The following is an 11440-nucleotide window of genomic DNA, read 5'->3' as shown; positions in this document are numbered from 1 at the left end:
GGGCGGCACAAACACTACCCCCCCCCCCCCGGCAGAGGGGCTCCCTGGCGCCGCGCCCCCAAGTGTCCCCGCGCCCGGCGCCGGGGGAGGGAGCGGCCTGGCAGGCCCGGCGCTACAGCCAGCCCACACCCCTCCCTCGCCGCGAGGTTGGTTCGGGAAGCCCCGCCGGCCAGAGCAGCCTGGACTCCGCGCTGCGCGCACAGGCAGCGCAGGACGCCGCGCAGAGGCTGGGCCAGGCAGGGCGCTGCGCTGCGCTGGGCTTCGGCGCCCCGACCATGCCGTTCTACCGGCGCACGGTGCTGCCCCGCAGTCTCTGCCCCAGCCGCGCCGCGCTGCAACTAGACGAGCTGCGGGACGTCTGCAGCCTGGCCTCGCTCACCCTGCTCCGGCAGCTCGCCGACCTGTGCGGCCACTCGCTAGCGCTACTAGGCGAGATCGAGGGGCACCTGCTGGCGCTGGGGCGCCGAGCCGGCCGGCTGCGCCACCGCATGAACCGCCTGCAGGGGCTGCTGCACGGGCGCCCTCACCCCCGAGCGCCAGGTAAGAGACCGGGAGGCTCCTGCTGCGCGCCCCCAGCCTTCCGACAGCCCCTCCCCGGCCACCGCCCCGGACCCGAGCCCCCCCTCGCCTTTCCTCCTCTCTCTCGGGAGCTGTTTCCCTTTAAAAGCAACTTCCCCTCTCCTCTCCGCGTCCCCCGCCCCCTGGTTCTCCTTCGGCAGGGGAATGGGTTTCTCTTCCAGCTTGGTCGGGCAGAGCTGCCGCCAGCTCGTGTCCCAGCTCTGTCCCTTGGAGTGCGGGACCCTGCTGGATCCACACGTCCCCTGCCAAGGGGCTATTCTTCGAAGGTTCCCCGGGCTGACGTGTGGCTGCCCTGAACGCAGGACTCGTGGGCATGGCTGAGCCCTGGTGGTGCTGGGCACGGGGGTGGCGCAGGGGTGTGTCTGGGTCCGAAGGGGTACGGCTGCATGCAGCATGGCGGGGGCACCTGTGGCCTCCTGGGGAAGGGCTGGTTGTCATTTCTCCCCTAGACCTAGTACTCAGGGCCTTGGCACTTAGCCCTTTGTGAGGCTTCCTGGGCTGGTCCTGGCTTCACCCATAGTCTCTGTTGGAGCAAAGCTGCCACGTTCTGGTGGCTTTGAGATTTTTTAACCTGCTTTAATTTGTAAAGGGATTAATGTAAAAACTGGAACTGTCTCTGGTGTGGCTAAAAACAACTGCACAATCCAGTTCAGATCTCCAGGAAGGGGCTGCTCCCGATGTCGCCTCCATCTGGATCTGGCTTTATGATTATTTCTGTATACTAACCAGATCCCTGCTGAGCTGCCATGGGCAGCTATCCTGTGGGGGAATGGGCTCCTTGAAGTCTCTGTCTGATTGTCCTAAGAATTTACCCTATCACCTGTTGTGGCTGTAGTACAGGGGTGGGCAAACTTTTTGGCCCAAGGGCCACATCTGGGTATGGAAATTGTATAGCGGGCCATGAATACTCACAAAATTGGGGGTTGGGGTGTGGGAGGAGGTGAGGGCTCCCACTGGGGGTGCAGGCTCTGGGGTGGAGCTGGGTATGAGGGGTTGGGGATGCAGGAGGGTGCTCCGGGCTGGGACCGAGGGGTTTGGAGAGTGGGATGCAGGAGTGGGTCGGGGTGCAGGCTCTGGGTGGCGCTTACCTCAAGCAGCTCCCGGAAGCAGTGGCATGTCCCCCCTCCAGCTCCTATGCGGAGGCGCAGCCAGGCGGCTCTGCGGGCTGCCCCATCCGCAGGCGCCGCCCCTGCAGCTCCCATTGGCCTCAGTTCCCAGCCAATGGGAGCTGCAGGGGTGGCGCTTGGGGCAGGGGCAGCGTGTGGAGCCCCCTGGCTGCCCCTACGTGTAGGAGCCAGAGGGGGGACATGCTGCTGCTTCTGAGAGCCTCATGGAGCCATGGCACGCACAGAGCGGGGCAAGCGCCCGATCCCACTCCCTGCCTGGAGCTCGAGGGCCGGATTAAGAGGTCTGAAGGGCCGGATGCGGCCCCCAGGCCGTAGTTTGCCCACCCCTGCTGTTGTACCTGAGCACCTTCTGTGTCGTTAGTAGCAATAGCAAAGTCTCTAATGGGCTTAGTTGTGTCTCTCACCCTTCCCCTTTTTGCAGTGAAAGCTCAACTATGGTGAGGGTGGGGAGCTTGTTTACGAGGGGTGTTGATGGGTGTTTTTTGAGCAGAGGAAGTGGCAGTGCTGGAGGTAGCAAAACTCCCCATGATTTATGTGGGGGCAGGTCTGGACCCTTAGCCCCCGGCTCAGCCCCGCTGGGAAGGAAATCGCCTGAGGGCTCAAGCGTAGCCCTAGTAAAATCTGAGTACAGTGACAGAGCATTGCCCAAGGCAGCTCTGGGGCATCCTAGCCCTTGCAATCAGGCAAAGCTACTGGTGCTGGGAGCAGAGCGAGCAGTGGGTACAGCCCAGTGTTTCTCTGTTAGTGTGTCGGTGGCCACGTAGATCCGCTGTGTGCTCTGTCACACTGGCACACGCCCAGAACACCCACACACCCTGTTCTGGGAGATTGGCAGGACACCCGCCACTCATCTCCAGGAGGGGCAGGGCCTGCAAAGCCCCATCTGCTCTTTCCCCACCTGCAGTGGAGCTGCATTGGGCCTTGCACAGGTACACGATATGCTCAGACTTTGTGCCTGCCTCTCACGCTAGCACCTGGCACCCATCCATCATGCTGGCAACACCATCTCAGTGGGCGACTGCTGACGATTCCGATTCACGGCTTGGCTTACGCCCGCCAAATCCAACCTGCCTTCACGTGATGTCAAGTGTCTCACTACATGGAAGAGGGAGATGCACAGGCGTTCCGTCACTATCCGGCGCCTGTCCTGCCCCGTAACATACCCAGGACCCCGGGCATGTCTCGCCCGGTGCAGGAGCAAGGCCTAGTGAGGGTGGGCTGAGGACAGAGCAACAGCAGCAACCTGAATCCTGCCTTTCTTTGACAGTTGTCCAAACACTGGGCATTTTCCAGGCTGCTGGCCAAATGAATGCAGTACAGGGAGCTCCTTAGATCAAAGCACTGCTAGTGACTCCACAGCAAGGTGTGTATTGTAGCTCTGAGTGTTAATACTCTGTCTGCACTGCTGGGCATCCATGCAGCCCTGTCCTGCCATGCACCGGGTGCAGCGTAAAGCCTGGGCTGGGTTTTGTGGGGCGGGTTACTTCCCTGGTTGTCCCAAAGCCCTGGTGTGGGATATGGAGGTAAACTTCTCCCATAGACAACGCCCAATCTAAATCAATCTCTTTAAAGACTCCCTAAGGTGTGTCCATCTTTAGCTATTCAACCTTTAGCTGAGGGCTCTCTTCTACTAAGGAGGATGGATTTTTGCTGGAGTCTTGTGCTGCTGTTTAAAATGACAAGTTGTACCCTATTTGTCCTGTGTGCCCCCATCTGATTACCTCTGCATTGGAGCTGTACTGGCGAGTTTGTTTTTGTAGTGCTTTTATTTTCACTTTCAAATGGTAAGTTTTGGCGCAAATGTCTGCGTTGGGACAGAAATGGGCAGTGTGTTTTGGACGAGTTTAAATACACTCATTTAAGATTTGCTTGTAAAGGTTTCTTTGAAAATACTTCTTAAAATTGTGTCAAGCGCATTCCCTCTGCAGACTCTGCACTTTCATCAGGCCCTTTGGCAAAGGTTGTGCATCTTGTGTTTTCCGCATTCTCTTGCATGTGCTCTTTGTTGCTACTTCGGAGGGCTCTGCATGGAGCCAGGGGAAGTAGCTGCCAGGATCCTGCAGCTTGTTTCCTGTATGCAGAGAGCAAACCAAAGTTTTCAGAGTTGGCCTTTGAGACACGTTTGTGTTGCAGACACTAGTGTTATAATTAAAAAAACTACCAGGGCAAGCAGAGACAAAGGCCAAAAATCCTTCATCTCGGGTACAAACTCTGAGGCAAAGCGTTGACAGCTTAATAGATTTTAAGGCTAAGGGCCATTATGGTCATCTAGTCTGATGTCCTGCATAGCACAGGTCAGAGAATTTCACTGAGTATTTCTTGCATCAAACCTGTGATACGCTGCATTTAATTCCAGCCAACCAGGTGAGATTGACCTCAGCTGGCAAGGGTGAGCAGAGGATGCCCTGTGAGTTTAGCAGTCTAACCCAGCTTGGGCCAGAGGAGATTCAGACTGTGGTGCTGGAGCCTGTCAGCATCAGCATAAAACAGCCACATCCAGCCCAAAAGATTCTTTTTAAAGTTTCTTCCTATAAAGGCAGGTGACCGGCTTGGAGCAGCCTCAGCAGCTGGGGGCGGGGATGCTGGGTGTGGAGGTTGCCAGTGCCGCACTGGAGAGCTGCCTGGCAAGGGAGGGAATGCGCCTGCTGCTGTGTCCCTGCCTGCAGGAGGACCAGGGAGATAGGAGGGCTGGGTTCTTATTCACTGGGGCGAGGAGCAGGGAAGCAGGCAGGGCTGTGGGAAACTGGAGAGAGAGGAGGAGGGCTGGCAGCTGCACGTGTGTGGCTCTGTCCCTCACTAGTTCTGGGGGTGAATATTCAGACGGTGGTGGAGTCATGACCAGGCTGTCTCTGGATTGGCTCTGATCACCACACTTGGCTTTGCAGTCAGCGTCAAGTCACCGCTGCTCCATGTCAAAATCGCACAGTGTGTCAGTAGTGAGGCCAAGCCACTTGCAAGCATAGGCGCGATGTCACTTTCTGCATACATGTGTACATGGTGGTGGATCCTCTGCTGCTGGTGGATGATCACATTGTAGCCATGACAAGTTCGGCTTATACCACCTGTGTCCCTCCAGGAGGTTGCGACCATTTCTCATGGATGGGGCTTGCTCCCATGACCCAGGCCTTTATCACCTGGAGACGGATTAGTGCAATGCTTAAGAACATAAGAACAGAACATACTGGGTCAGACCAAAGGTCCATCTAGCCCAGTATCCTGTCTTCCGACAATGGCCAATGCCAGGTACCCCCGAGGGAATGAACAGAACAGGTAATCATCAAGTGATCCAACCCGTCGCCCATTCCCAGCTTCTGGCAAACAGAGGCTAGGGACACCATCTCTGCCCATCCTGGATAATAGCCATTGATGGACCTATCCTCCATGAATGTATCTAGTTCTTTTTTGAACCCTGTTATAGTCTTGGCCTTCACAACATCCTCTGGCAAGGAGTTCCACAGGTTGACTGTGCGTTCTGTGAAAAAAATACTTCCTTTTGTTTGTTTTAAACCTGTTGCCTATTAATTGAATTTGGTGCCCCCTAGTTCTTGTGTTATGTGTTATGAGAAGGAGTAAATAACACTTCCTTATTTACTTTCCCCACACCAGTCATGATTTTATAGACCTCTATCATATCCACCCTTAGTCCTCTCTTTTCCAAGCTGAAAAGTCCCAGGCTTATTAATCTCTCCTCATGCTTCTGGGTGGGGCTGCTTTTGGGGTCAATCCAGCAACCTTGAACTCATAGAATCATAGAATATCAGGGTTGGAAGGGACCTCAGGAGGTCATCTAGTCCAACCGCCTGCTCAAAGCAGGACCAATTCCCAACTAAATCATCCCATCCAGGGCTTTGTCAAGCCTGACCTTAAAAACCTCTAAGGAAGGAGATTTCACCACCTCCCTAGGTAACCCATTCCAGTGCTTCACCACCCTCCTAGTGAAAAAGTTTTTCCTAATATCCAACCTAAACCTCCCCAACTGCAACTTGAGACCATTGCTCCTTGTTCTGTCATCAGGTACCACTGAGAACAGTCTAGATCGGGGTCGGCGACCTTTCAGAAGTGGTGTGCCGAGTCTTCATTTATTCACTCTAATTTAAGGTTTCGCGTGCCAGTAATACATTTTAACATTTTTAGAAGGTCTCTTTCTATAAGTCTATAATATATAACTAAACTATTGTTGTATGTAAAGTAAATAAGGTTTTAAAAATGTTTAAGAAGCTTCATTTAAAATTAAATTAAAATGCAGAGCCCCCCGGACCGGTGACCAGGACCTGGGCAGTGTGAGTGCCACTGAAAATCAGCTCGCGTGCCGCCTTTGGCACACGTGCCATAGGTTGCCTACCCCTGGTCTAGATCTATCCTCAACTGGTGTGGAATGCAGCACCTTCATGCTATGCCACACCTCTCAGGGCTGCATGTGTTATTAATGCTCCGTAATCCTCACTGGGCTGCCTCCCGGCTTCTGGCTGGAGATTAAGTTGCTGGGTTTGATCCTTGAAGCCCTAGGTGGCCTGGGACCTGCCTAGTGGAGCTGCCTCCCTGCCCGAGCAGTTCTGTCAGCAGCAGAGGCCATTGAACTCAATCCCCTTGTTGTAACAGGCAGGGTCTGCAGGCAGAGTACTCTCTGCCAGGGTCCCGTCCTTTGGAGTTCTCCGGCTCCCAGGGTCTGAAATAGCCTCAGTCTGTAGGTCTGTTGGGCTCACTGCCAAGCCCATCTGTTTGAGCAGGTGTTGGGGGAGGGGGCAGGGAAGGTGGGTTTCGGGGGGGGGGGAAGCGGAGTGTGCTGGGGGTGTTGCACTGTATGAGTCACATAGCTGGGGAGGAGCGGGGCGAGGGGGCAGGGAGGAGAATGCTGCTGCTTTACAGGGTTTATGCTCTAACTCCTGCCTTGTTGTGGTTTTAAATGTGGTGTTGCAGCGCTCAGGGCGTCAGACAGGGTCCTCGGGGCGGAGTTTCTTTTGGAACAAACTTGTAATATAAAAGCCCTGTGTAAGTCCTGTGTGTGATGTAATCAGAAAGTACAGTGGGGCCCAGGCAGCTGCTGCTCTTTAGGGTGGGGTTAATATCCCTTGTCTGCAGATGTGAAGTGCTTGCTTTCTTAAGGCTGGCAATCAAGACAAAGAATATAGATCTGAACTAGTCCAATCTCCTTGCCCTTGTTACTAACTCAGTCTTTTCAAACGGAAGGGGTCCAAGTCACTGTGCACATTCCCCGATCTCCATTCATGATTTCTAAACCCTCCATCACTTTTACCACTGAGGCTGTTTGCTTGGTTTTCGTACTTCACTCAGCCCGGAGAGGGAATCTGAGTGGTGAGTTTCTCTGTCTGTTCCTAGTCAATCTGGTGTAACTCCTTCCTACTCTCTGGAAGGATGCTGAGGTATCTGGGAATTTATGTCACCTGAAGGGAGCACTGAAATCCCAACCTCTCTCCCAGTGTCTTTATTTCAGTAAAAACCCTAAATCGTGAAAACATTTCTATTGATGTTAGTTTGGGCAGTTTTGTTTTTCTAAAGCTCAAGCGTTTGGTATCTAGTTGCTGGATGCTTTCCAGAGAGGAGGAAGGCAGCCTGTAACTCTGCTAGCATCCCAGCAGTGCAGTAGGAACAGGCGAGAGCTCCAGCATGTCCAGAAATGCTTTACACAAGACAGTGTTGCTGTCTGCAAGTTGCCTGAATTAGTAACGAGCCCACGGGCCAAGGTGTTTGATTGCAGTGCAAAACCTTCCATCTTCAAAGCGTGCCTCTTGCTTTTATATCCCAGTGTCCCATCTTGAGGAGGAAGCACTGGGTGGGAAATGAGGGGTTCTCTTTTCAAAACAGAGTAGAAAGAACATGTGTTGCTTCCAAAAAACACAGGAAACAATCTCCCTAGGCCACGTTCTGATACACTTGAATAGCACCAGGGATTTCAATAGGACTACGCCAAGGCATGTACTGTGGACACTTAATCTATTTGATAAGTCATTTTCCTGGAACTCTCTTAGGAAGCAGGAGCCTTGCAGCTAAGGAACATGCCCTTCAGCTTTTGCTCCATTGTGCTAAAGAGCAGATTTTGCGCCCCACTCGGCCCTACAGCCCCAACAGACGGGGGTTTTAGGAGAACTTTGTTCTCTGCACCCTGGCCCACCGAAGGCTTTATGCACTGGAGACCGAAACAGCTGGCTTTTTATCTTTGCATATGATGCACCAATGTGCACCTCTGCTTTGCCTGTGCACTATTCCCAAAAGGGGAAACATTTGGGAAATAAGTTTAGAAGCTCATTGTATGTGCCCTATCCTGCATGGACTAAGGGCATGAGGGGGGCGCTGGTGTGAGCTGCTGATTGACAGTTGTGGTGAATGAAGTACTCCATGCACAGCGTAGATACAGTAAGGCAGGCATCCCACTAAGCTTCCTGGCCACACTCCCAGCACATGTACACTCCCACTCACTCCGGGAAAGAACCACCTCTAGGAGAGGCAGGGGAGTTCATACAGCTTGCCCTGTATACACTCAGTTCCGTGCTCAGTCAGGCATTTGCTCCACTTCTAGTTTCTGGGAGAATCTCCAGAGATCTCTAGTGGTCAGTTTTTGTCACATCCTCTGGTTTTTATCTGATCCCGTGTGGGAACAATCAGATATTTCTGTGATGTTATACAGTGTGTGTTTCTATCCAGATGCCGCAGAACTCTAACTGTAAAACAACAATCCCCAAGTACTTGTGAAAAAGCAGGTTGTTTATCAGCCATGCAGAGATTTAACAATGGTGCTCCCTCTCTATTCCACTTGATCAGTTTCATACTAAACTTTATCTTCTTCACTTCCCCTAAAGATACTTCCATCTCTTTCCTGTGAGGCCACTTGGCTCTCTGGGTCCTTCTCATAATTCGGATTCCCCATTAGCAGCCATATAGGGCAGATCAGAGAGATTCCAGAGGTCGTTTCCAGCAATCTGGGCAATTTCATGTTCTTAGCCATGGGATCCAGTCCTCTTGTTACCCTGGTCCAGAATGGAAGTGCAGTGTGTTTCTGAAACTGCACTTAAGATTTGTGTGCCTCAATTGTCACTCCATCATGACTGTTCAAATGGGAGAGCAGGGTTCTGCTGCAGAGCTTGAATTCAACCCGCTAATTAAGAGACTGAAATGACAGAATAGATACATGGGTGCAGGAGGAAAGAATTGTGCTGCTGAAGGCCAAGCATTTAATCAGAACCAAAGACTCCGAAAAGGCAGGTGCTGTTTCCACTGCAGGGTTGAAGACACTGACTTTGTTTTTACTGTCACTGTTGCTTAGTAATGAGACTTCGCACTGCTTACCCAATGATCTCAAAGCACTTTACAGACATTTGTTATCTCAGCTGCCCTGTCAATCTACCCACTTTACAGGCAGGGAAGCGAAGGCTCGGATAAGCTAACAGGCTTGCCCAGGGTCATGCTAGTTGGTGGCAGAGCTGGGAACAGAACCCATGAGTCCTGGCTCCCAGTGCTATGCTCTTGAACCCTAGACAAAGCCTGCTAGATGTGGGACTAGAACTCAGGACTTCTGACTCTGCCTCCAACCAGTAGCCTGCAGAGCCTAGTTTGTCTGATGGAGGCTGTTGTAACGTAATGAGTGCTGTGCACTGGCTGAGTTGAAAAGCTGCAATCTGATTGACAGCCCTTCAGCCTGAACTCACCCTTTCAGAAAAGCACGGTACCTTTAAGCTCTCGTGCTTTTACTGCAGGTTCCTGCGCTGAGGTTCTGGTCTGGAGGCTGAGACGCGAGTCCCTTGGCATTGGCCGTATAACAGCAGCAGAGCAATGCACCCGTTTGTCCCTCTCTCCCCACGCCCATTGAAGTGACTGGGCACATAGATTGTCAAAGACAAGCTGTCACGGAGTCCCCGGGCGATGCTCTGAAACTGCTCCCCACAAAGCCAGTAAGGACTTTGGGGAGTCTCCTCTCCCATGGAGCAGACTGTCCTCAGGGCAAGAAGCTCACATGGCTTCACCTCCTGGGTCTGACCTTGGAGCATTCAGCATCCTCTGCCCCTCCGTGCGCTTCCCACAGCGAGTCCGCCCAGGCGGGGTCCTGGGGAAGCCAGAGGGTCGTGCACGCACCCCCACTTCGTAGTCAGACGTGACTCTGAGCCAGCCAGTAAAACAGAGGTTTGTTAGATGACAGGAACACGGTCTAAAACAGAGCTTGTAGGTCCAGAGAACCGGATCCCTCTGCCGGGTCCATTCTGGAGTCCCGCGAGCCAGACACCCCCGTCTGCACTCACTCCCCGTCCCCAGCCAGCTCCAAACTGAAACCCCCTCCAGCCGCTCCTTCTCTGCTGAGTTCCTTTTCCGGGCCAGCAGGTCACCTGACTTCTTTGTTCTCCCACACCTTTAGCATCCCCTTGCAGGGGGGAAGGACCTGGCCATTAGTTGCTAGGCGACAGAGGGTCGGCCAGAAACTGAGGCACCCACACAGTATTCAGAGGAAACATTAAGATAGGGCTACCATATGTCCGGATTTCCCCGGACATGTCCGGCTTTTCGCTCTTTAAATAGCCGTCCGGGGGGATTTCTAAAAATCTAAAAATGTCCGGGATTTCCCCCGGTCGGCTATTTATCGACCGAAAAGCGGCTGACAGGGCGGCCGAGTGCCGCTCGCATTGGGGCCTCGGCAGCCAAAACCCCTTCCCGGCTACCCCCATCCCCTGCAGCCTTAGCACGCCACCCGGCAGCACTGGGGGGCGGGGCTGTGCGCCTGTGAGGGAACGCAGCGACAAGGCTGGCAGCGGCGGCCAGAGCCCCTCCCCCGCTTCCTCCCTCCTCCACAGCCTTTGCACGCCGCCCGGCAGTGCTGGGGGGCGGGGCTGTGCGCCTGTGAGGGAACGCGGCGGCGGGGCTGGCAGCGGCGGCCAGAGCCCCTCCCCCGCTTCTCCCCTCCTCCACAGCCTCAGCACGCCGCTCGGCAGCGCTCGGGCGGGGTGCTCCTTGGGGCGCGGAGCCAGACACCTGCTCTAAGCCGAGCGGCATGGTAAGGGGGCCAGGGAGTTGGAGAAGGGGGGCAGTCAGGGGACAGGGAGCGGGGGGGGGGGGGGGGAAGGATGGGTCAGGAGTTCAGGGGGGGGCTGTCAGGGGAGCAGGGGTGTGGAGAGGGGTTGGGACAGTCAGGGACAGGGAGCAGGGGAGATTAGATGGGTCAGGGATTCTGGGGGGGTTGTCGGGGGGCAGGGGTGTGGAGAGGGGTCGAGGCAGGCAGGGAGCAGGGGGGTTGGATGGGTCGGGAGTTCTGGGGGTCCTGTCAGGGGGCGGGGAGCGGTTGGATAGGGCGTGGGAGTCCCGGGGGTTTGTCTGGGGGCGGGGGTGTGAATATGGGGTGGGGGTGTGGATAAGGGTCGGGGCAGTCAGGGGACAGGTAGGGTCCTAGGGGGGCAGTTAGGGAGGGGGGTTCTCAGGAGGGGCAGTCAGGGGACAAGAAGCAGGGAGGCTTAGATAGGGGGTGGGGTCCTAGAGGGCAGTTAGTGGCAGGGGTCCCAGGAGGGGGCAGTCAGGGGACAAGGAGCGGGGGGAGGTTGGGGGTTCTGAGGGGGGCAGTCAGGGGGTGGGAAGTGGGAGGGAGTGGATGAGGGTGGGGCAGGGTGGGGGCAGGGCTAGAGCGGGGCTCCCCCCCCCCATGTCCTCTTTTTTGATTGTGGAAATATGGTAACCCTACATTAAGAACAGTCCCACTTCGTCACACAAGCGCTTTAAACTCAAAGGCAGCCAGTCCCTAG

At 54.8% G+C, this 11440-nt stretch overlaps 1 protein-coding gene across 1 annotated transcript in view; it reads left to right on the top strand.

Annotated features, from left to right (window-relative positions):
• Window positions 1–275: 275 nt before the first annotated feature.
• The window catches only part of NHSL2 (NHS like 2), a 163646-nt gene continuing 152481 nt past the window's right edge, over window positions 276–11440 (top strand). The window contains exon 1 of the mRNA XM_065411228.1: window positions 276–540. Within this exon, the coding sequence (XP_065267300.1) occupies window positions 276–540 (265 nt within the window). The remainder of the gene's footprint in view (window positions 541–11440) is intronic.

The sequence above is a fragment of the Emys orbicularis genome, chromosome 9 (genome assembly GCF_028017835.1).
Source record: "Emys orbicularis isolate rEmyOrb1 chromosome 9, rEmyOrb1.hap1, whole genome shotgun sequence".
Classification (NCBI taxonomy): Eukaryota; Metazoa; Chordata; order Testudines; family Emydidae; genus Emys; species Emys orbicularis.
The sequence above is the reverse complement of the archived record's forward strand: the minus strand, read 5'-3'. Positions and strand labels throughout refer to the sequence as shown.